The sequence below is a fragment of the Neomonachus schauinslandi genome, chromosome 9 (genome assembly GCF_002201575.2).
Source record: "Neomonachus schauinslandi chromosome 9, ASM220157v2, whole genome shotgun sequence".
Taxonomy (NCBI): Eukaryota; Metazoa; Chordata; class Mammalia; order Carnivora; family Phocidae; genus Neomonachus; species Neomonachus schauinslandi.
The window spans coordinates 28,036,430-28,060,751 of record NC_058411.1 but is presented as its reverse complement, the minus strand read 5'-3'; the positions used below and the strand labels follow the sequence as shown (position 1 = coordinate 28,060,751).

At 38.1% G+C, this 24,322-nt stretch overlaps 1 protein-coding gene across 3 annotated transcripts in view; it reads left to right on the top strand.

Annotated features, from left to right (window-relative positions):
* RBM25 (RNA binding motif protein 25) overlaps positions 1-24,322 on the top strand; it is a 58,222-nt gene that overhangs the window by 4,723 nt on the left and 29,177 nt on the right. For 2 of the 3 annotated variants that reach the window (XM_021679763.1, XM_021679765.1), the window contains exons 2-6: positions 3,999-4,119; positions 10,168-10,217; positions 12,336-12,503; positions 18,523-18,580; positions 22,832-22,992. In XM_021679763.1, coding sequence (XP_021535438.1) covers positions 4,014-4,119; positions 10,168-10,217; positions 12,336-12,503; positions 18,523-18,580; positions 22,832-22,992 — 543 coding nt within the window. In that variant the 5' untranslated portion in view covers positions 3,999-4,013. Of the gene's footprint in view, positions 1-3,716; positions 4,120-10,167; positions 10,218-12,335; positions 12,504-18,522; positions 18,581-22,831; positions 22,993-24,322 lie in introns of those variants that run through there. The other variant, XM_044918421.1, reaches the window with a different exon arrangement.

Sequence of the window (24,322 nt, the reverse complement as noted above, 5' to 3'; positions counted from 1 at the left end):
GTGCTAATAAAATAACCTTTGCATTTCTTTTCTTAAACCTCACACATGATCCCTCAGTAGCAATGGCTACCTTCAAAGTACTGCATCCGGAATCTAACACTTAACCACTACCACCTATTCCAGGCCACCCTCTCTCGTCTGCATTATTGCAATACTCCTGCTTCTACCCTTGTTCTCCAGTTTTAACACAGTGGCCAGTGACACTATTAAAATATAAGTCAGGTCAAAAGTCTTTCAAATGTTTTCCGTCTCATTCAGAGTAAAAATCAAACCTTTACAGTGGCCTACAAAGTACTACATTCTCTGAAGCCCCTCCCCCAAGTAATACTTGGCATTTATCTTTGACCTTCCTCAAGTACTCTGCTCCAGCTGTTGGCCTTGCTTTCCTCCCACAAACACTCCATGCCCACCGCAGGCTCTTTGTATTTGCTGTTTCCTTTGCTTGGAAGGCTATTACCTTCAGATACAAGGCTTCTGCCTAGGCCCCTTTGGAGTCTTTGTTCAATTTGCCTACCTTCTTGGTGAGGCCCGACCACCATATTTAAGTAAAGCACTCCCTAGTTCTTTTCCCCACTTTATTCTGCAAAGTGCCTACCAGATTTGAATCTCTATATAATTTTTTTTTTTTTAAGATTTTATTTATTTGACAGAGAGATAGCGAGAGCAGGAACACAAGCAGTGGGAGTGGGAGAGGGAGAAGCAGGCCTCCCGCTGAGCAGGAAGCCCGATGTGGGGCTCGATCCCAGGACCCTGGGATCATGACCTGAGCTGAAGGCAGACGCTTAACAACTGAGCCACCCAGGCGCCCCGAATCTCTATATAATTTGTAATGAGAGTATTATAATTTATCAATTGTAGGTAAAAACTGATAAACTTTGCTTATGGTTATAAAAGTTTATTCTCATTTTCACATATGTGAAAACAAAAGTTCCTTTGGAAAAAAGTGGTTGATACTCTCATTATAGGATGTTTAAAGTGAACATTAATATTTATCAGTGATTACCAGAATTGTAGTTTTCTGACCGTAGGAGGGACCATTATCTTATTAAGGTTACCTTCACCTTTGAAGCTTGCCTGTGAATAAGCAAATTATGAACAGTGCTAAATGAAAGGGACACAGAAAATAGAAAAATTAGAAGTGAATGGAATGGATATATTGGCATAAACTAAAACATAATCTGGTTAACTTGTACATAATGAATTATACATTTAAAAGTCATGAAATATAATTTAAACACCAAGAACATAGGTCTTTAAAAAATAATAGTTATAACTAATACTTGACAATAAATAATTCTAGAGATGAATTCATGCTCCAGTCTTTGTAAACATTGTGAGGCTAGGCACTGGGTCATTGCTAGCATAGTACTTGGCACATGGGAGCTTCTTAATAAATTGGCTTACTGATTCATTCATTGATTTATTTATTCAACAGGTATTAATATCAACTGCTCTCCTAAGAAAGTGCTGAGATAGAGTATTGTAATGATAATAGAAGAGTTTCTGTAAGTAGGACAGTAGCCCTCTTTTAAAAGGAGATACACTCCTGCCCCCTTTATATAGAATATTTGTTTTTGTTTTTGGGCAAAAAATATTACAGAAAGATTATTTAAAAATTCAACACATTTACAGTCATTAATTAGTTGTATTTTCCTTTTTAATTTATGCTGATACTTAATATTTTAAAGCATTTCCAATACATTATTTTCTAAGTGTATGAAATCCTAGGAATTTAATTTGTAAAGCTTTCTAAATATTTTAAGTGTATTGTGTTTTCTGAAAATGAAGTTTAGATTTTATAGAATATTGTACTATCCTAATTTATTAAGTCAAAAGAACACTGAGGAAGAACAGCTGTGAGTCTGAAGGGCATGCTTTTCTAAGATCGTTTTAAAGAAATGTCTAACAGGTAAAAAGATACTCAGCCTCATTAGTGATTAAGGAAATGCATATTGAAATGAGAGTATTTTTTACCTATTAGATTGTTATAATTTAAACACTGATTTACTCTAGCAATGGTGAGGTTCTGAGCAAAGGGCATTCCCATATATTGGTGGTGGGGATATAGATTTGTACACTAGCTTTGGAGAATGATTTGGAGGTAAAGTTAGATAAATGTAGTACTAATCTGTGTAATAGAATTACTTGCACAGGTGCATAGATTTGTATGTCCAAGAATGTTCAGTATTATAAGAGGAAAAATGTGGAGCCAACCATCCATGTTGATTGAATAATTATTATATGCCTGTATTATAGTAGTTTACTGCATTATAAAGATTGGAATAGAACTTAATGAACTGATATGAAGAGATGTTAATGATAATGAAGGAGAAATGCACCTAACAATATAGTATGATTATACTGTTTGCGGAAAAACACAAATAATTATATATTAGTTTGTGTATAGAAAGGTATTTAGAAGAATACAACGATATATACCAAACTGTTGGGATTAGGGGGCGAGGAAGTGGAAGACATGCACTTTTTATCTTCTCTCTTCTGAAGGGTGAGTAAATCAATGTATGAAACAAAAAATAGTAGAGACAGATGTTCTTTTCAAGCTTCCAACAACTCTAGACCCCTTCAGTTACAGAGTGTAGGGGGAGTTTTTCCTGGTGTCCGGCAGATATATCTCCTGTTGATCAAATCACTGCTATTTAGTGCCATCACTGGTATGAGATCACTTATTTCGGCTGCTTTTTTAAATTGGTGCATGGAATCTTCCCAGGACATCCTAACATAGTTTTTCTACTTTTTCTAATAGTTCTGGACACTCAAGTATGTTGATGAAAATATAAAATTTGGTGGTACGGGAGTCTTAAATATTTATATTCATTTAACTAAAGGACAAAATTAAGTTTCATTTATTTATTTGAGAGAGAGAGAGACAGAGAGCGAGCATGAGAGGGGGGAGGGTCAGAGGGAGAAGCAGACTCCCTGCTGAGCAGGGAGCCCGATGCAGGACTCTATCCTGGGACTCTGGGATTATGACCTGAGCCAGAGGCAGTCACTTACCCAACTGAGCCACCCAAGTGCCCCAAAATTAAATTTCTTTTAAGTAATAATATCACAAACCAAATGAAACAGTTCAATGTATTCTTGTATTAAAAAAAATGTTAGTTTCTGATTCTTGAATTTCATTCATGAATGGTTAAGGGGTTTGCTTTTTTTTTTTTTTTTTAGATTTTTATTTATTTATTTGACAGAGAGACACAGTGAGAGAGGGAACACAAGCAGGGGGAGTGGGAGAGGGAGAAGCAGGCTTCCCGCCAAGCAGGGAGCCCGATGCGGGGCTTGACCCCAGGACCCTGGGATCATGACCTGAGCTGAAGGCAGATGCTCAACGACTGAGCCACCCAGGAGCCTGTAGGGGTTTGCTTTTAAGTTTAACAAAAATTAGGAAATTTTCCCATTGTCACAAATTGTATGTTCTTTTTATAACTGAGTGGTTAGTATGTTACCTGATGTCAGGAGGTTTCTTCCCTCTCAGGGTTATAGTTCACTGAGGCATTCACTTATCCTTGAGGAACTGGCCAACATTGAATCAACAAATACTGTGTAACTTTGTAGATTTAGTTTTTAGGGTGCTGATGTGTGTAAAAAAATGAATGCATCAGAACATTTAAAGAAAAAAAAAATGTTAGATAATCTTCCTGGATTCTGAGTTTGGTTTAAAAAAATTCATTGATGTTTGGTATTTAATTTTTGGATATTAACTGAACCTCAAAATTTTTTTTTTCCTTTATATGTATTCCCATATGATTGTAGGAGTCTATCCTGAATTTAGATCGTGTACATTTTGGGAACTTATTTTAGAAAAAGATCTAAGTTTTAAAAATTCTCAATGGACAGACAGAGAAAAGAGGGTCTTTGCCAACTCCTTTGGGTAAGAAAACTTTAGAATTTTGCAGATACTCTAAAAATGAAGGCCAACAAACCAGGCATATCAAATTGCAAAGTTTTCAAATAAAATGATTTGTCGTGATTTTTTTCTTTAGACCGCTGCAGTAAGAATGTCTTTCCCCCCTCATTTGAATCGCCCTCCCATGGGAATCCCAGCACTCCCACCAGGGATCCCACCCCCACAGTTTCCTGGTTTTCCTCCACCTGTACCTCCAGGTAAGTTTGTGGATACTGTTGTTATTTTTAACCTGTACTTTGGTCATTATAGCTTTTTAAGGAAAATGATATGTATGTGACTGTGTGTTAGTAAAGATGTTAGCATCCTTCTGTAAATGTGGTATCTTATTTTCCTGTGACAGTCCTTTTCATATCTGGCTGAGTATCAAATTCATCTGGGAAGATTTTTAAGAAACACCTTTATTTTAAAAAAATAGATAATGCATATTCCAGTAAATACATAATAACGCATATGATTCAATACTTAAAAAGGTATACAGTGAAAAATTTTGCTCACATTTCCACATAACTGTTGTTACTATTCTCTTACCAAAAGAGGGAAACGAAACAGGCTCATTAGTTTATCTTTCCAGATAGTTTTTAATGCATATTACAAGCCTCTCTAAGTACATATTCTTTTTTTTTTTTTAAGAGAGAGAGGGAGAGCGTGCATGCATGTGAGCAAGTGAGTCGGGAGGGAGGGGCAGAGGGAGGGAGAGAATCCCAAGCAGGCTCCACACCTAGTGAGGAACCTGATACGGGGCTTGATTTTATGACCCTGAGATCATAACCTGAGCCGAAATCAAGAGTTGGATGCTTAACTTACTGAGCCACCCAGGCTGCCCGTAAGTATATATTTTTTTATCTACTGTTTTTTTTTTTTTAAGATTTTATTTATTTATTTGACAGAGATACAGCGAGAGAGGGAACACAAGCAGGGGGAGTGAGAGAGGGAGAAGCAGGCTTCCCGTGGCGCAGGGAGCCCGATGCGGGGCTCGATCCCAGGACCCTGGGATCATGACCTGAGCCGAAGGCAGACGCTTAACAACTGAGCCACCCAGGCGCCCTGCCTCTTGTTTTTTTATGCTTGACAATATATTTTGGAGAGCTTTCCAAATAACCATATAAAAGCTTCCTCTTGCCAAAACTCTCTGAGGTTTAAAAAAAAAATTTTTTTTCAAGCTCCACTCCAACCCACTGATTCAGATCCTCAAATACTGGGGCCCAGGAATCTTTATTTTTAACAAGTTTAACCATTTTTAACAAGGGATTCCTAAGTATTTAAGCATAGCTTAGAGAACCCATGTTTGAGAACCATTATCTTAAGGTACATAATTAACATTGCTTGGCCTGGGAGAGCCAAGAGTTTTCCTTTGGTTTATGGGTGGTAGTTCAGATATTTTTATACTTTAGCGGGACCGAAAACATTTTATACAAAATCAGTTTCCCTTCCAAAAGACCATACCTAAGAGCTCTCCTTAATTTGCGTATTAAAAGTTTTTTTTTTTTCATTTAGAATCTGTGTAATTCAGGCTGAAATCAGCGAATGCTCTTGTAAATCATCGGGAAATATTTTGTTTGAGGAAAGCTTTATATCAGAGACCTGTTTTTAACTGTTGGATGATCTGTTTGAAATTATAGTGTTTTTCTAAAGAGCTTGACTCTTGAGAAATCAACAGTACATTGAAGTTGGCTCCTAAGTTGGGTTGTTAATTCATAACATATATTCTAGAGGCTCAGCTGTGGGGGCCTCCCTATTCCTAGGTCAAGTATATAGCAGTGTTGGAGTAGGTGTGAAAAGCCACAAGATAAACATGGCAATGTTTCTGGAATATTATTTAATACTTCAGGAATTTGGGGTAAACTCATACTTTTAAAAGTTAGAACAAGTACTTATGCATATATATCATGGAATAGAATGCAGAATTTGTACAAATTTTTAAGACATTTATGCTTGTAGGAACTTGTTTTAAGCTATCCTAGGTAATCATGGATGTGTATTTGTTACCACTTGCTGCCAGGGGTATAGTTTGAAATGCGTATTTAAATTAAATTTAAAAAATTTAATTAAAACCAATTTATTATATCATGGAACAATTACTGAATTTTAGTCTGTAATTTAGCTGTTCTGTAATGTACTATCCAAAGGAATTTCTGCTGAGTAGGGTGATTGAGAGAATAATGTTAACAGAAAACTGAATAAAGTTATTTGTCAACCATCTAACAGAATAACATAAGAATGAGTGTCCTGAGCCATTTTCATTTGGGCAACAATTTTGGGGGGGTTCATATATCCTGATTTTGTTCATAAATTTCTAGTCTCATAAGAAGATCTATTAGCCCTTACTAGTAACCATGATACTTTTTTTTTAAAACCCTTATGTTATAGTTTTAAAGGAAAGAATAGTTTAGTTTTTATTTCTTTGTGAAGAAATTTAAGGGATTGGGAATGAAGCTTAATCACTTATTCAGAATCAGGGAAGGTGACAGTGAAAAATCAGTGCCTTAATTTCCTTCTAAAGAGATTGATTTTATAGAAAAGATTTTAAATTCCTTTGAATTTTTATTTTTATTTTTATTTTTTTTAAGATTTGATTTATTTATTTGACAGAGACACAGAGTGAGAGAGGAAACACAAGGAGGGGGAGTGGGAGAGGGAGAAGCAGGCTTCCCGCGGAGCAGGGAGCCCGATGCGGGGCTTGACCCCCGGACCCTGGGATCATGACCTGAGCCGAAGGCAGTTGCTTAACGACTGAGCCACCCAGGCGCCCTCCTTTGAATTTTTAAAAAGCAAACACTAAATTTAACATTTTCTATAAACATTATACCAAATTATTAAACAGAAGTAGAAGTAAATGAAACCTGTTTCTCTTAAGACTATTCTCTGCATAATTTTTTAAGATGGGTCAGCAGACCCCAAAAGCAGACTGTCAGTTTTTCTTCTTGACTGTTTGGTCATTGCCATACTGATGTTGGCATTTATTCAGAGTGGTAACCTGTTAATTCTGATTCTATTTACAACAGCATACAGTATCATTTCTGTTTAGGGAAATATATTTAGATGATAAATCAAACTTTAGTTGCAGCTCATTCTGCATTCTGTGTGTAGCATCAATACTTTAAAAGGTAAATAATGAAATAATACGCTAAACTAGGGAAGTAATTCAAGACCATAATATCCATATTCATGTATAATTTTCTTGTCTTGCCTGTTAGTGCAATTAATTGAACTCTAAGTGTGATGGTCACATTCTATGTTAAATTAGAAAATCAATTTGAAAAATAACCATAAATTTTCCCTAAAAAGTAATACATGCATATAGAAAAACGAAGTTTTTTCCCCCTATGGTTCCTGAGAATTTCCTTCCCCCAAACAGCCTTTCTTAACAGTTTCTAGTGTGTAACTCTCCAGACACATACTATGCATATCCTGGTGTGTTTGCTTATGTTTACCCTTTCCCCACTTTTGTTTTTTTTAATTTTTTAATTTTTTTTAAAGATCTTATTTATTTGAGAGAGAGAATGAGAGACAGAGAGCACGAGAGGGAAGAGGGTTAGAGGGAGAAGCAGACCCCCAGCTGAGCAGGGAGCCTAATGTGGGACTCGATCCCAGGACTCCAGGATCATGACCTGAGCAGTCGCGTAACCAACTGAGCCACCCAGGCACCCTGTTTTTTTTTTAAAAAACTCAACTAGTGCTGCACTGTTCACTCTTTGTGTTCTTTGTTTCTTTTCACTTTAGCATGTGTAGATCTTCGTAATGAGTAGAAATACATTTTCCACTGTGAATTCTGTATTGTATGGTATTAGTAAGTTGAGGTAGGAAACATAACTGTAAAACTTGTAGAACTGTTGGGACGCCTGGGAGGCTCAGTCGGTTAAGCATCTGCCTTTGGCTCAGGTCAGGAGTCCCACATGAGGTTCCTTGCTCAGCAGGGAGCCTGTTTCTCCTTCTGCCTGCTTCTCCCCTTGCTTGTGCTTTAAATAAAATCTTTAAAAAAACCCAAAAAGCTTTTAGTAACTGTTAAAAAGGAAAAAGCAGTGGGGTACCTGGCTGGCTCATTCTGTAGACATGCAACTCTTGATCTCGGGGTTTTAAGTTCAAGCTCCATGTTGGGTGTAGAGCTTGCTTAAAAAAAAAAAGAAAAAGAAAAAATTTTTTTCTCACTGTCTTTTTCTGAATTTTTCTTTATTTTTATTTTATTTTTAAAAATAATTTATTTATTAGAGAGTGAGAGAACACTCATGCGTGTACCAGCAGAGGGAGAGGCAGAGGAAGAGGGAGAAGCAGCCTCCCCACAGAGCAGGGAGCCCGATGTGGGACTTGATCCCAGGTCCCTGGGATCATGACCAGAGCCAAGGGCAGACACTTAACCCACTGAGCCACCCAGGCGCCCCTTGCTTCTCCGACTGAGCCAGCTAGGCACCTCTGTGTTTTTTTTTCTATTTTATACAGTATTCTGTTGACTATGTTGACAGGAATCTTGATTTTTCTCATTTAAAAATTAATTTAAATAAGTTATATTGGAAAATAAATGGATAATGTTAAACGTTTAAGAATTTATTTATTTATTATTTTTAAAGATTTTATTTATTTGACAGAGAGAGAGATAGTGAGAGAGGGAACACAAGCCAAGGGGAGTGGGAGAGGAAGAAGCAGTCTTCCCATGGAGCAGGGAGCCCGATGCGGGGCTCCATCCCAGGACCCTGGGATCATGACCTGAGCCGAAAGCAGATGCTTAATGACTGAGCCACCCAGGCGCCCCTGTTAAAGAATTTATTACCAGTCTTAGCTGGAGAATTCTCTTAAGTTGATGTTAAATTTGAACTGAAGAGAAATTTCAGAACTTTTTGAGATGTATTTAGAAGCATTTAAAAATTTATATTACAAAAGTAGACAAATCGGGCTCCTGGGTGGCTCAGTTAGTTAGGCGACTGCCTTCGGCTCAGGTCATGATCCTGGAGTCCCGGGATCGAGTCCCACATCAGGCTCCCTGCTCAGCGGGGAGTCTGCTTCTCCCTCTGACCCTCCCCTCTCTCATGCTCTCTCTATTTCATTCTCTCTCTCAAATAAATAAAATCTTTAAAAAAAAAAAAAAAAAGAAAAGTAGACAAATCTTTCACTGATTTTTGCCCTCATTGCATTCTTTTTCTTAGTGCTCAGATGGTAAGATTTTTTCATTAGTTATATACACATGAACATTCAATGCAGTAGTCACTGGTTGGTAAACAGTGTAGTTGAAAACAAAAATGTAGGTATCACTAAGATGTCAATAATAGCCCAGTGCAGCCAGCAGATGATTGTCTTAGAGATTTTCTTTGACACGAACTGAGATGGCTGGTCAAATTTTTGCATGGGGTTTCTTTTTATTAACCAGCAATAACAAGATTCTTTCTAGGTTTCTAGATTAATTTCTCATTTGATACCTTTTTTTTTTTAAACTTTTATTTATTTATTTATTTATTTATTTATTAAAGATTTTATTTATTTGTCAGAGAGAAAGAGACAGAGCACAAGCAGGGAGAACGACAGAGGCAGAGGGAGAAGCAGGCTTCCCGCCGAGCGGGGAGCCTAATGCGGGACTCGATCCCAGGACCCTGGGATCATGACCTGAGCTGAAGGCAGATGCTTAGCCGACTGAGCCACCCAGGCGTCCCTTTTTTTAACTTTTAAAGGATTCATTAATACCATGTTTAGCCGTAAGTGAATCTGTATTTGCGTAAGTTAATGGCTTTCAGGATGTACTGAATCAGATGAACATGAATCAGTAACTGTCCAGATTTTTAAACTCCTGAGACAAAAGCATGTTGTAGTGGTAGTCTTTGCTTTTATTTTATTTTATTTATTTTATTTTTTTAAGATTTTATTTATTTGACAGAGACACAGTGAGAGAGGGAACACAAGCAAGGGGAGTGGGAGAGGGAGAAGCAGGTTTCCCGCTGAGCAGGGAGCCCGATGCGGGGCTTGATCCCAGGACTCTGGGATCACGACCTGAGCCAAAGGCAGATGCTTAACGACTGAGCCACCCAGGTGCCCTAGTCTTAGCTTTTAGAATAGTTTTTTGTTGTTGTGTAAGTTTATATAGACCAGCCTGTACCACATTGCTTTTGAAAATAAGGCATTCATCAATATCTCATTTCCATCAGTCATATATTTCAACTTAAATTAACTGTGAGTGAGGATACCTATTTGTGTGCCATGGAATTGATACAGAATACAGTCATATATACTTGTATTCATAAGATTTTAATATGCTTTTTTCTTAGGGACCCCAATGATTCCTGTACCAATGAGCATTATGGCTCCTGCTCCAACTGTAAGTATGATTTTAAGGAGGAATTAGGAGATACAGTAGTGTTGCTGCTTCTAAAGCTAAAAAAAACCTTGATAAACTTAAATTATTTTAAGTATTTATTTATTTATTTATTTATTTTAAAGATTTTATTTATTTATTTGACAGAGAGAGACACAGCGAGAGAGGGAACACAAGCAGGGGGAGTGGGAGAGGGAGAAGCAGGCTTCCCGCGGAGCAGGGAGCCTGATGCGGGGCTCGATCCCAGGACCCTGGGATAATGACCTGAGCCGAAGGCAGATGCTTAATGACTGAGCCACCCAAGCACCCCTTATTTTAAGTATTTAAAAGAATAATAGGGAGTGAGAGCATCCATGTATATCATACTACTTATTTGAGTATTATTTTCACTCAGCTATGCATATTATGCAGTTGCCTTTAAAACAGGCTCCCTATTTACATATATTCTCTAGACTGTTCATATTCTTGTTACTTTAGATTTAGGACATTGGCTCTTTTATCATTCCCTACTCTTGTCTTGGTCCTGGGAGGTAGGAGAGTGATCAGACATGTTTAATCTCATAAAAGGAAAAAAAAAAAAGACTGTAGAAATGATTCTAGTAGAAATTAAAAATTTTTTTTTTTTTAAGATTTTATTTATTTGAAAGAGAGAGAATGAGAGAGAGAGAGAGAGAGAGCACATGAGAGGGGGGAGGGTCAGAGGAGAAGCAGACTCCCCGCTGAGCAGGGAGCCTGATGTGGGACTCGATCTTGGGACTCCAGGAACATGACCTGAGCTGAAGGCAGTCGCTTAACCAACTGAGCCACCCAGGTGCCCTAGAAATTTAAATTTTGAAGTGAATTTTGTGTTGAATATATTTCCATCCTTTCCATCCTTTCCTCTCACCTAAACTATTTTTTCTCTGTCCTCTGGTATGATATCTTTAAGCTTTGTAAAGTTTTCTTGAAGCCTTTACTCTGCTAAAGTGTTTTATTATTCAGTCTACTTTACGCCTTAATTCTTCACATTCATCAAAGCTTTTGTACATTCTAGGTAGGGGCGCCTGGGTGGCTCAGTTGTTAAGCGTCTGCCTTCGGCTCAGGTCGTGATCCCAGGGTCCTGGGATCAAGCCCCACATCGGGCTCTCTGCTCAGCGGGAGGCCTGCTTCTCCCTCTCCCACTCCCCCTGCTTATGTTCCTTCTCTCGCTGTGTCTCTCTCTGTCAAATAAATAAATAAAATCTTAAAAAAAAAAAGTAACTAACTTGATAAAGGTAAAATTTAAGTGTTGGAGAGTGTTCTGAGAATATTAGTAATGCTCTGTCAGAGGATTAGTGGGGATAATTGTAATTTGCTCTTATTAAAAAAAATTGGGGTTATTTTAGAGCTAGCACAAGTGGGGGAGGGGCAGAAGGAGATGGGGGCGGGGAGAAGCAGACTTCCCCTGAGCATGGAGCCTGATGCGGGGCTCTATCCCAGGACCCTGAGGTCACGACCTGAGCTGAAATCAAGAGTCAGATACCTAACTGACTGAGCCAGCCAGGCATCCTGAAATTTGCTTTTATATTCGTACAGAGTGGAGTTGTGAAGAAGCTCCTGGATCTATTTGATAATTTTATTTGATAATTTTAAATGATTTATGATGTCTTAGACATTTAATAATTATGTCTTAAATATAAAAAAAATTTTCATCCAAATTATTTTTATTTGCTTTTTCCAAGTTGTTTTCAAAAGAAAGGTAATCTGGAGTGCCTGGGTAGCTCAGTCAGTTAAGCGTCTGACTTGATTTCAGCTCAGGTCATGATCTCAGGGTCCTTAGATCTCAGGGGTCGTTAGCCCCACATCGGGGCTCCAGAGGGAGTCTGCTTGAGATTCTCTCCCTCTCCATCTGCCCGTCCCCTCTCTTGTATGTGTGTTCTCTCTCAAATCTTGTTAAAAAAAAAAAGGTACTCTAATAGTGGAACTTGTCATGAATAAATTTGCATTAATGAAAAATGATAGAAGCTTTAGATTAAGTATGTGGAACCTTTAATAATGTGCTGTATACTTAGTACTTTAAAATTGTTTTTAGACTAATGTTACTTTAAATATGATAGGAAATTTAATTGCCAGTTCCAATTTTATTGCTTTTCTTCACTCTAGGTTTTAGTACCAACTGTGTCCATGGTTGGAAAGCATTTGGGAGCAAGAAAGGATCACCCAGGCTTAAAGGCTAAAGAAAATGATGAAAATTGTGGTCCCACTACTACAGTTTTTGTTGGCAACATTTCTGAGAAAGCCTCAGACATGCTTATAAGACAGCTCCTTGCTGTAAGTTAAACTGTTTCTCATTTTTAAATTTTATTGTTATGGATTTCAAATTTATGAAAAAGCAGAGGATTCTAATTATTTTCTCCTTTTTATTTTGAAAATTTTCAATTCTGCAGAAAAGTTGGATGAATAGTAAAATGAACATTCTTATAATACATTTTGCCACATTTACTTTCTACATACACACACACCACACTTTTTTACTCAATAGTTGGAGGGTAAGTTGTGACATGACTTTTCATCTCTAAATACTTGTTTCTCCTAAGACCAAGGGCATTTTCCTATATGATCATAAAACCATCATCACACTTAAGAAATTTAAGGCTGTTACAGTATTGGGGTTTTTTTCTGATATAGTATTGTTATCTAAATATACTTAATAGTTCATATGTAATTTCCTTAGTAATCTTCATAACAGGTGCTTTTTGTTTTATCTGTGATTCAGTCAAGGATTATACATTGCGTTGAATTGTCATACCTCTTTAGACAACTTCTGTAATACAGAATACCTTCCTGTCCTTTTTTTTGTTTGCTTGTTTTTGTCTTTCATGACATTAACATTTTTTGAAGAGTTCAGGTCTTTTGCAGAATGTCTCAATTTGAATTTGACTCTTTGCTCATAGATTCAGAGTAAGCATTTTTTGCAAGAATGGTTCATGGATGATGTTCTCAGTGCAGCATAACAAGAGGCACGTGGTGTCTCTTGGTCCTGTTTTTGGTGATGTTCAGTTTAGTAACTTGGTTAAGGTGATCGCATCTCTTTATTGTAAGGATACCTTGTTTCCCTTTGTCATTAATAAGTAATCTCTGGGTTAATGTTTTGAGACCATTTGAGTTGCATCATTCTCCCCCCCACCCCCCACCCCTCATACCACCTCCTCCCCCGGCAGCCTTTAAAACAATGATTTTAGCATTTAGTGGTGATTAATTGCTTTTAAGGTTTTTATTCTGAGGATAAACAATAAGTTCTTTCGAGTTTGTGAAGTCATTGGTTTTCCTTTTTGTCTTAGTTTAACAATTGTTATCCTGGTGATAAATGAACATTAAGTGAGATAATACCGAACGATTTTATGATGAAAAACAACAGTGCCTGTACTTCCTCCTTCCATAATCTCCACTATTTTTTAGAGAAGTTATTTTAAAATCTTTTCCTTCTTGATTTTATTGCCATTTCTGTTTTATAAGTTGTATGATCCTTGTGTTAAAACACAAAACTCAGCTTTGTCACATTCAATATTTTATGATACTAGCTTCAGATGTTTCTCCCAAAGAAATAAAACATTATAGTTGGTCCTAATTCCCACTTCTTTCTTCCACGGAGGTAATCACCGGGGAAATCCATTATCCTAAATTAGGTATTTATCATTCCTGTGTGCATTTTTACTTTATTTTTATTTTTTAAAGATTTATTTATATTTACTTGAGATAGAGCGAGAATGAGCCAGAGAGCGAGAGAGCACAAGCAGGGGAGCACAAGCAGGAGGAGTAGCAGAGGGAGAGGGAGAAGCAGGCTCTCCACTGAGCAGGGAGCCTGATGCAGGACTCGATCTCAGGACCCTGGGATCATGACCTGAGCTGAAGGTGGACACTTAGACCCCGGTGCTCCTATTTTTTACTTTAATTACATATTTGTATATTCATAGAAATCTATAATTCACAAGTTTTAATTCTATACTCCGTAATTTGCTTTTTTCACCTAACATATATATAGCTCTAGTTTATTTACTTATCAGTGCTATATACCATTGCATTGTAGAAGTGTACCATGAATTGTCTGTTTTCTAATGATGGTCATATGGATTGTTTCTATTTCTTTTTTTTTTTTTTTAATATTTTATTTATTTGAGAGAGAGAATGAGAGAGAGCGTGAGAGGGGGGAGGGTCAGAGGGAGAAGCAGACTCCCCGTTGAGCAGGGAGCCCGATGCGGGACTCGATCCCAGGACTCCAGGATCATGACCTGAGCCGAAGGCAGTCGCTTAACCAACTGAGCCACCCAGGCGGCCCTGTTTCTATTTCTTGATACTATGTTTTGCTGTATTATAGGTAGTATGTCTTCCTCAGTCACATGAAAAAATTTCTATCATGTATTATTTTAGAAGTGGAATTTCTGAGTCTTAGGGCATGTTTATCTTCAGTTTTACAAGATAATGCCAATTTTTTCCTAAAGTGGAACATCGGGAGGTCATTTTTTAAAAACCATCTTTGTTTTGATATAATTCATAGACCTTAAAATTCCCTTTTATAATGTATAATTCAGTGGTTTTTTTAGTATTTTCAGAAAGTTGTACAAACAATCACCCTGTCTTAATTCCAGAACATTTTCATCACCCCAAGTAGAAACCCTGTGCTCAATAAGTCACTTTCCGTTCTCTCCTCTCCCCAGCATATGGCAGCCACTATCCTACTTTCTCTCTGTGTAGATTTGCCTATTCTGGGCATGTTATAAACAGAATCATAGAATATGTACGGCTTTTCATGTTTTGTCTTTTTTCATTTAAAGTATTTTCAGGCTTCATCTATATTGTAGCTTATATCAGTATTTCATTCCTTTTTATGACCAAATATTCCATCTAATGGATATACCACATTTTATTTATCCATTCATCAGTTGAAGGACAGTTGAGTTGTTTCTACTTTTTGGATATTATGAATAATGGTGCTGTGAATATTTGTGTGCAGGTGTGTGAGGATATATATATATCTCCTATATCCTATTTGAAAGCTCTCTCTTTCTCTCCCTTTTTTTTTTTCCCTTAGTAGGCTCCATGCCCAGCTTGGAGCCCAACACGGGGCCCAAACACACGACCCTGTGATAAAGACCTGAGCTGAAATTAAGAGCCAGACACTTAACTGACTGAGCCAGCCAGGCGCCCCAAAACCTCTTTTAAACCTGTTCTTAACTTACATGTGCAGCACAGTGTTTTGTTTGAAGCTTCATTCCTGAATTTACCTCTTCCTTTCATTTTTCATTTAAGGCATTCCTTAAATGTCTAATGATCCTTGATTGTCTTCATATTTAAGAGTTAGGGATTAAAGTTTTTTGGGGGTGCCTGGCTGGCTTGGTCAGTGGAGCGTGTGTCTCTTGGGATTGTGAGTTCGAGCCCCATTTTGGGTGTAGAGATTTTTTTAAATTAAAAAAAAAGTTGTATGCATAAATAAGGTGGGTTTGTAAAATATTGAGCATCATTGTAGGGTAATCTAGCCAGCAGGTAGAGGTTTTGAATGTTAATATATGGAGTTCTTTTCTTTGGGGCTCGTTGGTTTCTCTAGAACACTTCCAGTTTCATGCCTAGTGAGTATATGATTATTTTTATTTATTTATTTATTTATTATTTTTTTTATTAACATATAATGTATTATTTGTTTCAGGGGTACAGGTCTGTGATTCGTCAGTCTTAAACAATTCACAGCACTCACTATAGCACATACCCTACCCACTGTCTATCACCCAGCCACCCCATCCCTCCCACCCCTGTCCACTCCAGCAACCCTCAGTTTGTTTCCTGAGATTAAGAGTCTCTTATGGTTTGTCTCCCTCTGGTTTCGTCTTGTTCCATTTTTCCCTCCCTTCCCCAATGATCTTCTGTTTTGTTTCTCAAATTCCTCATATCAGTGAGATCATATGATACTTGTTTCTCTCTGACTTATTTCACTTAGCATAATACACTCTAGTTCCATCCACGTTGTTGCAAATGGCAAGATTTCATTTTTTGATGGCTGCATAATACTCCATTGTATCTATATATACCACATCTTCTTTAGAGGATGGAGATTATTATTATTATTTTTTTTTAAAGATTTTATTTATTTATTTGAGAGAGAGAGAGAGCACAAGAGAGGGGAGCGGGAGAGGGAGAAGCAGACTCCCTACTGAGCAGGGAGCCCGATGCGGGACTCGATCCAGGGACTCCAGGATCATGACCTGAGCCGAAGGCAGTCGCTTAACCAACTGAGCCACCCAGGCGTCCGAGGATGGAGATTATTAAGTATAGTTGCCTATAAGACTGCAGGCTATCTTCTCTAGGGGTGGGGAGTAAAGTAGTTGGCTTGAAAAGAACTCTGAGGCTTTGATTATTCCATATTCATATTGTCAGGCAAGTACCTGGTTTTTGTTTTTTAAGATTTTATTTATTTGAGAAAGATAGCATGATGGGTGGGGGCAGAGGGAGAAGCAGACTCCCTGCTGAGCAGGAAGGACGTGGGGCTTGATTCTAGGACCCTGAGATCATGACCTGAGCCAAGGGCACACACTTAACCGACTGAGCCCCGCAAGCACCTGTTTTTATTCAGCCTCATCCTTCAATCCCATTCTCCACTGTGGCTACCTTTTACCTCCAGTCCAGATGACTTGGCTTTGTAGAATCAATTAGCCTAATTCTTATCAGTATCTTTATCTGTAGATCCTTAAGTTACAGCTTTCTTTGATCTACTGAATGAGTTCCCATCCTTCCATTTGCCTTTTTTCTTTTCAAAATTTTGTTGAATTTTGCTGTTTGCTCATACAATGTTTGACCTCATGGATTTTTATCTTTTATATTCCTTGATAATCATTTTATTGGTTTCTCTGAAGGGAGATATGAAAATTTCATGCATTCTCAGCTTTGACAGGCAATGTTCAGTTACCATTTCCTACAAATAAGTGTTTTTTAACTTTCTAGTTTTTACTTAATTAGAAATGATGTTTGGAGCGCCTCGGTGGTGCAGTTGGTTGAGTGTCCCAACTCTTGGTTTCAGCTCAGGTCATGATCTCAGGGTCCTAGGATTGAGCCCTGTGTCGGGCTCCCTGCTCAGCAGAGTCCATTTGAGATTCTCTCCCTCTGCCCCTCTGCCTGCTTACACTCTCTCTCTCAAATAAGTAAGTTTATATAAAAAAGAGAAATAATATAAAAAAATTTGAACGTCAACAAAATGTAATGTTTTACTCTTCAGACAACCTGCCCTATTAATATTTCTGATTTATGGAAATTTTTTTCTTTACATAGTTAAAGTCTTACTATGTTATCTGCAATTTCATGTCCCATGTTATTTTTGCATTCCATAGCAAGCATTTTTCCATGTTATTAAAAGTCCTTTACAATATAGGGGCGCCTGGCTGGCTCAGTTAGTAGAGCATGCGACTCTTGATCTCAGAGTAGTGAGTTCGAGCCCCACATTGGGTATAGAGATTACTTTTAAAAAATCTTTTAAAAAAAGTTCTTTGTAATATAGATGTGTGTTTTAAAACATGATCTCTATGGATTCAGAGTTTTTACTTGAATTTTCTATAGTTTATTTTAAAAATTATAATATTGGTAATTTTGTTTTTTTATGTATACATTCCGGGAAGGATAAATAATGCTGTAAAATTTCTTTTTTTTTTTAAGATTTTGTTTATTTATTTGACACAGAGAGATCGCACAAGTGGGCAGAGCAGCAGTGGGAGAGGGAGAAGCAGGCTCTCTGCCAAGCAGGGGGCCCGATGTGGGGCTCGATCCCAGAACCCTGGGATCACGACCTGAGCCAAAGGCAGACGCTTAACAGACTGAGCCACCCAGGTGCCCCAATGCTGTAAAATTTCTCATTTATTAAAAGATAGTCAAGGGGTGCCTGGGTGGCTCAGTTGGTTGAATGTCTGACTCTTGGTTTCGGCTCAGGTTGTCATCTCAGGGTTGTGAGATCGAGCCCTGAGTTGGACTCCATGCTCAGCGTGGAGTCTGCTTGGGACTCTCTCCCTCTTCCTCTCCCTCCCCCTTTGCCCTTCTCCCCACTCTTCGCTATCTCCCCACCCCCCCAATTAAAATCTAAAAGGTAGTCAGTTCTCTGCAAATAAGAATTTGTATTATAGATTTCTTTCATATAATAGGTATGTGGGGATTGAGAGAATTTTAAGGACTTTAATAGCTGGTATGATTTTTTTTTTTGCTTTTTGCTTTTATCTTTCTCCTGGTGGAAATATCAATTGTGCTCTTATTTTTAGTACTGTTTAGGTGATTTTCTTAAATGGTAATGATCATTTTTTGTTTTGTTTTTCTTTTTAAGAAATGTGGTTTGGTTTTGAGCTGGAAGAGAGTACAAGGTGCATCTGGAAAACTTCAAGGTAGGTTATTTTTCTTACTGAGATCATTTTAATCTGTGTGCTTAAGTCACTTGTTGCATGTTTTGCTCTCATTGCCCTTAACCATGGGAGTATTCTGTCAGCACTCTTTGTCTTCTTTCTGATTGGAGTAGGATTAAAGGCATTTGGGAAGATTTAGCTGAGTTCAGTTTAGAAAGTGGAAAAGTATTAACAGGAAAGAGGTAGGAGAGGAAAAATTAGTCTGTTTTTTTATAGTGTTATTTTGAAAAGTCCATTTTTTCTCAGAGCAGGAGTATATGATCAACATTCAACAATTAGCACTTAGGAAGAAAGCAGAACAGATGGTCAGATGACCTGTTAGTCTTAGAAGCAAACTGTTCTTTTCATTCTTGGTGGTAAAAGCACCTTTTTTTTTTTTTAAGATTTTATTTATTTATTCATAAGAGACAGAGAGAGAGAGAGGCAGAGGGAGAAGCAGTCTCCCCGCTGAGCAGGGAGCCCCATGCAGGACTCGATCCCAGGACCCTGGGATCATGACCTGAGCCAAAGGCAGACACTTAACAATCTGAGCCACTCAGGCGCCCAAAGCACCTGTTTGATGTGCATTCTTTAAACAGTATTTATTATGGGAAAATTCATGCATCTGTAAAATTAAAATAATATGATGAACTTCTACATACTTATCACCTAGCTTTAACATTTATCATCTCATGGCCAATTGTGCTTAACCTGTACTCTGTCCATTTCCTCCTTATATTTTTTTTAAGCAATCCCAAGCATCCATCATTTTGTCTGTAAATATTTTAGCGTGTATCTCTAAGAGATAAGAGCTTTTTTTTTTTTTTTCAAGATTTTATTTATTTATTTGACAGAGACACAGCGAGAGAGGGAACACAAGCAGGGGGAGTGGGAGAGAGAGAAGCAGGCTTCCCGTGGCGCAGGGAGCCCGATGCGGGGCTCGATCCCAGGACCCTGGGATCATGACCTGAGCCGAAGGCAGACGCTTAACAACTGAGCCACCCAGGCGCCCCGAGATAAGAGCTTTTTAAAAAACATACTGAAAATGCTATAAAACCTTCAAAAATTAACCTTTTCATAGTATCATAATTCAGTTTTCTGATGTCCAATTGTTACAAATGTCAACTCTTTCAATAGTTGAAACAGGATCCATATATAGTCCACACATTGCAATTGGTGGGCATATTTTTAAGTCTCTTAATAATTTAAGTTCTTCTGTCTCTTTTCCCTTGGAATTATTTGTGGGAGAAACTGGTTCAATTGCTCAGTAGCATTTCTTGAGTGTAGATTTGCTGATTGCAGCTCCAGTAGAATAATGTGCCAGTGCTTCTCTGTCTCTGTATTTTATGTAAACTGGTTGTATCTTGAGACACAATCACATTTGAGTTCGCATGTGTTATTTTTGTTTTTTTATTTGTAAGAATTTTTTAAAGGTAGCGCACCTGGGTGGCTCAGTCGTTGGGCGTCTCCCTTTGGCTCGGGTCATGATCCCGAGGTCCTGGGATCGAGCCCTGCATCGGGCTCCCTGCTAGTCAGGAAGCCTGCTCCTTCCTCTCCCACTCCCCCTGCTTGTGTTCCCTCTTTCACTGTCTATCTTTCTGTCAAATAAATAAATACAATCTTTAAAAAAAATGAATTTTTTAAAGGTATTGTTCTTCATCATGAGACACTGTTTTGTTTTTTTATTTTTTTAAATTTTTTTTATTTTTTATTATTATTATTTTTTAAAGATTTTATTTATTTATTTGACAGAGAAAGACACAGCGAGAGAGGGAACACAAATGGGGAGTGGGAGAGGGAGAAGCAGACCCCCTGCCGAGCAGGGAGCCCGATGCGGGACTTGATCCCGGGACTCCAGGATCATGACCCGAGCCGAAGGCAGTCGCTTAATCAACTGAGCCACCCAGGCGCCCCTGTTTTGTATTTTTAATTTAAAAAATTTTTGTGGTAGCAGCTGTTGATTGTCTATTGTCTATTCCTGGATTGGTTCATTCATTAGAGGGTTGCAAAATGTGGTAGTCTATTTTGAAGAATTCTGTCATTCTTTCATTGAAGAACAAATCCTCTTTATTAGAATTAATTGTATTAGGAAAACAGGGTAAATGCTGTGGTTCTTTCATTTTTCAAAAGAATGAGTTGATGTCCTCAGTATCATTTAGCAGTAACTTTTTTTTTTTTTTTTAAAGTAAGCTCCATGCCCAGCGTGGAGCCCAGTGCAGGGCTTGAACTCATGACCCTGAGGTCAAGACTGAACTGAGATCAAAAGAGTCGGATGCTCAACTGACTGTGCCACCCAGGTGCCCCAGCAGTGACTTTTTTTAAAACTATTTTGAACTTAGGGATTGAAATATGTTCAATTTGTTATATTTAATAAGAATTAATTGTCATTATTGCTAGTGAAGCTTAAATTGTCTTACATTTTCTCTGCAAATTGGGTTTCCAGTGGCTTTGACACAAGCCTAACTGCCTTTGATAGCTACCTTATTGTCTGGAATGTTATCTGGGATTTGGAATCTTATAAACTCATCCAGACGTTTTTCTGTCCCATACTTAGGATCAGCCATTTCTTTAAGGAACTCTGTTTTTTTTTTTAGTGGGAAATTGCTTTAAAAATCACAGTCTGGGAATTAGATATACTCATTATAAGACTTGTTTAGTCTTGGAGGGCCAGGCTGGCTCAGTCAGGAGCGTGCAAGTCTTGATCTTGGGCTGTGAAACTCTTGACCTCGGGGCCGTGAGTTCGAGCCCCACGTTGGGTGTAGAGATTACTTAAATAAATATTTTTTATAAAACACTTGTTTATTCTTTGCCTTTACATTTTTCCAGTGCATATTAGTGCATATTAGTTTACATTCAGGATGTTTTATTTAACCTTTTCTGTAATATATCTTCTTTTTTTCCCCTCCCATACTGAGAATCCTTCGTTTCAAGGACATCGGGATGATAGTCTATTAAATAATTACTGGCTTGCTTCATCTTACATTTCATGTACAACAGTTTAAGACTACTAATACCAACACTATCATCAGCAATGTGATAATAGAAATTTTCTTTTTTATTGACAGGTCTTTTGTCCTTAAGGTATATCACACTAAAAACCTGTGGTCAAATTTGCTGTTTTAAAATCACTCTGAATAGTTCCTCTCTGTGTGGTTGTGTCCTTAACTATACATATTTCGATTCGTTTTTTTAATTTTCAATTTTTACTCCTTTATTATTTTTATTTTTATTTATTTGACAGAGAGAGACACAAGCAGGGGGAGTGGGAGAGGGAGAAGCAGGCTTCCTGCGGAGCAGGGAGCCCGATGCGGGGCTCGATCCCAGGACCCTGGGATCATGACCTGAGCCGAAGGCAGACGCTTAACGACTGAGCCCCCAGGCGCCCCCAATTTTTACTCCTTTAAAGTGTATGTTTTAATATCTCTGATTTAAAGGCATGGTAATAATGGTGAGACTAGCTGTTAAAATTAAACAGATTCAGAAAAATAAACTTGTGAAGCCCCATAGCAGATTCACTTAGAAGCCCCTAGAAAAGGTAACACTATAGAAACATATTATTTTTATTATCTTATTATTAGGATAAAAAGGTCAGTACATTTGTAGTTTAACTTCTCAGAATTGAAAAGTGCTTGTGGGGTGCCTGGGTGGCTCAGTTGGTAAGGCGTCCAACTCTTGATTTCTGTGTCGGACTCCTCGCCGAGCAGGGGCGGGGGCGGGGTGCGGTGTTGGCCTGAGAGTGTCTTCTCTCTTCCTCTGCCCCTCCTGTGCTTGTGTGCATGCACGCTCTCTCCCATACGCTCTCTAAAATAAATAAATCTTTAAAAAAAAAACAAAAACAGGAGAAATATCCTATGAAAAAAAAGGAAAGTCCTTGTGGTAGGTTTAAAGAGCCTGTTGTCACTTATTTGTAGGTAGCTCTGAGGAAGTTTGGATAGAATGAATTCAGGAAATAATTAAAAGACTTCAATTATGAAATTTGTGGTTCTGCTCAGTATTTTATCAGCACTTCTAATAAGTAGCAATTTGCCTGATCAGAGTTCTTCTTTTCTTTCCCGTTTTTGTTTTCTTTTTTCTTTTGGTGGTTTGAGGGTGCTAAAAGTAAAATCATCAAGGGTAATCGAAGGAAAGGGAGAAGTGACAACATGAGTAATCCTGGTATTAGAACATTTGGTCTCTGATGATTTTAATTTTCCATAAATATTTTGTTTTCATCACTATATTGATATTTCACTAATTCTTTACATCCATTTCTAGCCTTCGGCTTCTGTGAGTATAAGGAACCCGAGTCTACCCTCCGTGCACTCAGGTTATTGCATGACCTGCAGATTGGAGAAAAGAAGCTCCTTGTTAAAGTTGATGCAAAGACAAAGGCACAACTAGATGAATGGAAAGCAAAGAAGAAAGCTTCTAATGGGGTATGTTTATTTATTTATTTATTTTTTTTGAAGATTTTATTTATTTATTTGACAGAGAGAGACACAGCGAGAGAGGGAATACAAGCGGGGGGAATGGGAGAGGGAGAAGCAGGCTTCCCGCGGAGCAGGGAGCCTGATGCGGGGCTCGATCCCAGGACCCTGGGATCATGACCTGAGCCGAAGGCAGACGCTTAACGACTGAGCCACCCAGGCGCCCCTATTTATTTATTTTTTAAAAAGATTTTATTTATTTATTTGACAGAGACACAGCGAGAGAGGGAACACAAGCAGGGGGAGTGGGAGAGGGAGAAGCAGGCTTCCCGCGGAGCAGGGAGCCCGATGTGGGGCTTGATCCCAGGACCTGGGGATCATGACCTGAGCCAAAGGCAGACGCTTAACGACTGAGCCACCCAGGCGCCCCTGATGGGGTATGTTTCTATAGTGTTACCTTTTCTAGGCCAACTGTGCTCTTTCAGTGTAAATACTTCTTCTAAGTGAATCTGCTATGGGGCTTCACAAGATCATCCTCATCATAATATGTCCTTGTGGCTAAAATGCAGGAGGGTATTTTTATAGTTTATAGTTATTTTAAATCTTTTATCTACCCACAGTGGGTGGATGACTATTGGTTTGCTTATTCCAGGTTGGGATGAAGGTAGTGAGGGAGTCTGGACAAGGTTAACTTGCCAGAGAAAACACTGGTACAGACTATTCCAAACAGAGCTAATTCATTAAGGCAGCTTTGTAAGTAAGTACAACAAAATATATTTCAACCTACACATTAATTTTAATTAGTTGCCCTCTCTTTTAGAAGTACACAAGTTCTGGGGTGCCTGGGTGGCTCGGTCACTTGAGCGTCTGACTCTTGATCTCAGCGCAGGTCTTGAGCTCAGGGTCGTGAGTTCAAGCCCCATGTTGGGCTCAGTGCTGGGCATGGAGTCTACTTTAAAAAAAAAAAGTACACAGGTTCTAAAATAAATGAAAATAAGTCTTATTACTCTCCTCAGGTTGGTGGCCATATTAAGTGAAGCTAAAATAAAGGAAATTTTTATATGTTGTGTTGTTAATGTATGTATTCATTACTCCTTTTCTACAAAACAAAAAGTAGCTAAAACCTAGGTATATTTTCTATTTCCTTTTGGAATCTCAGGCTTGAATGGATTTAAAGTAGGTTTATTGTTACTTTCTTGTCTCTACAAAAACAAAAAATCCTTTTTGTTCCTTTCAGGTTTTCATTATCATTAAAAATAGAAATGGCTTTCTTGGGGCGCCTGGGTGGCTCAGTTGGTTAAGCGACTGCCTTCGGCTCAGGTCATGATCCTGGAGTCCC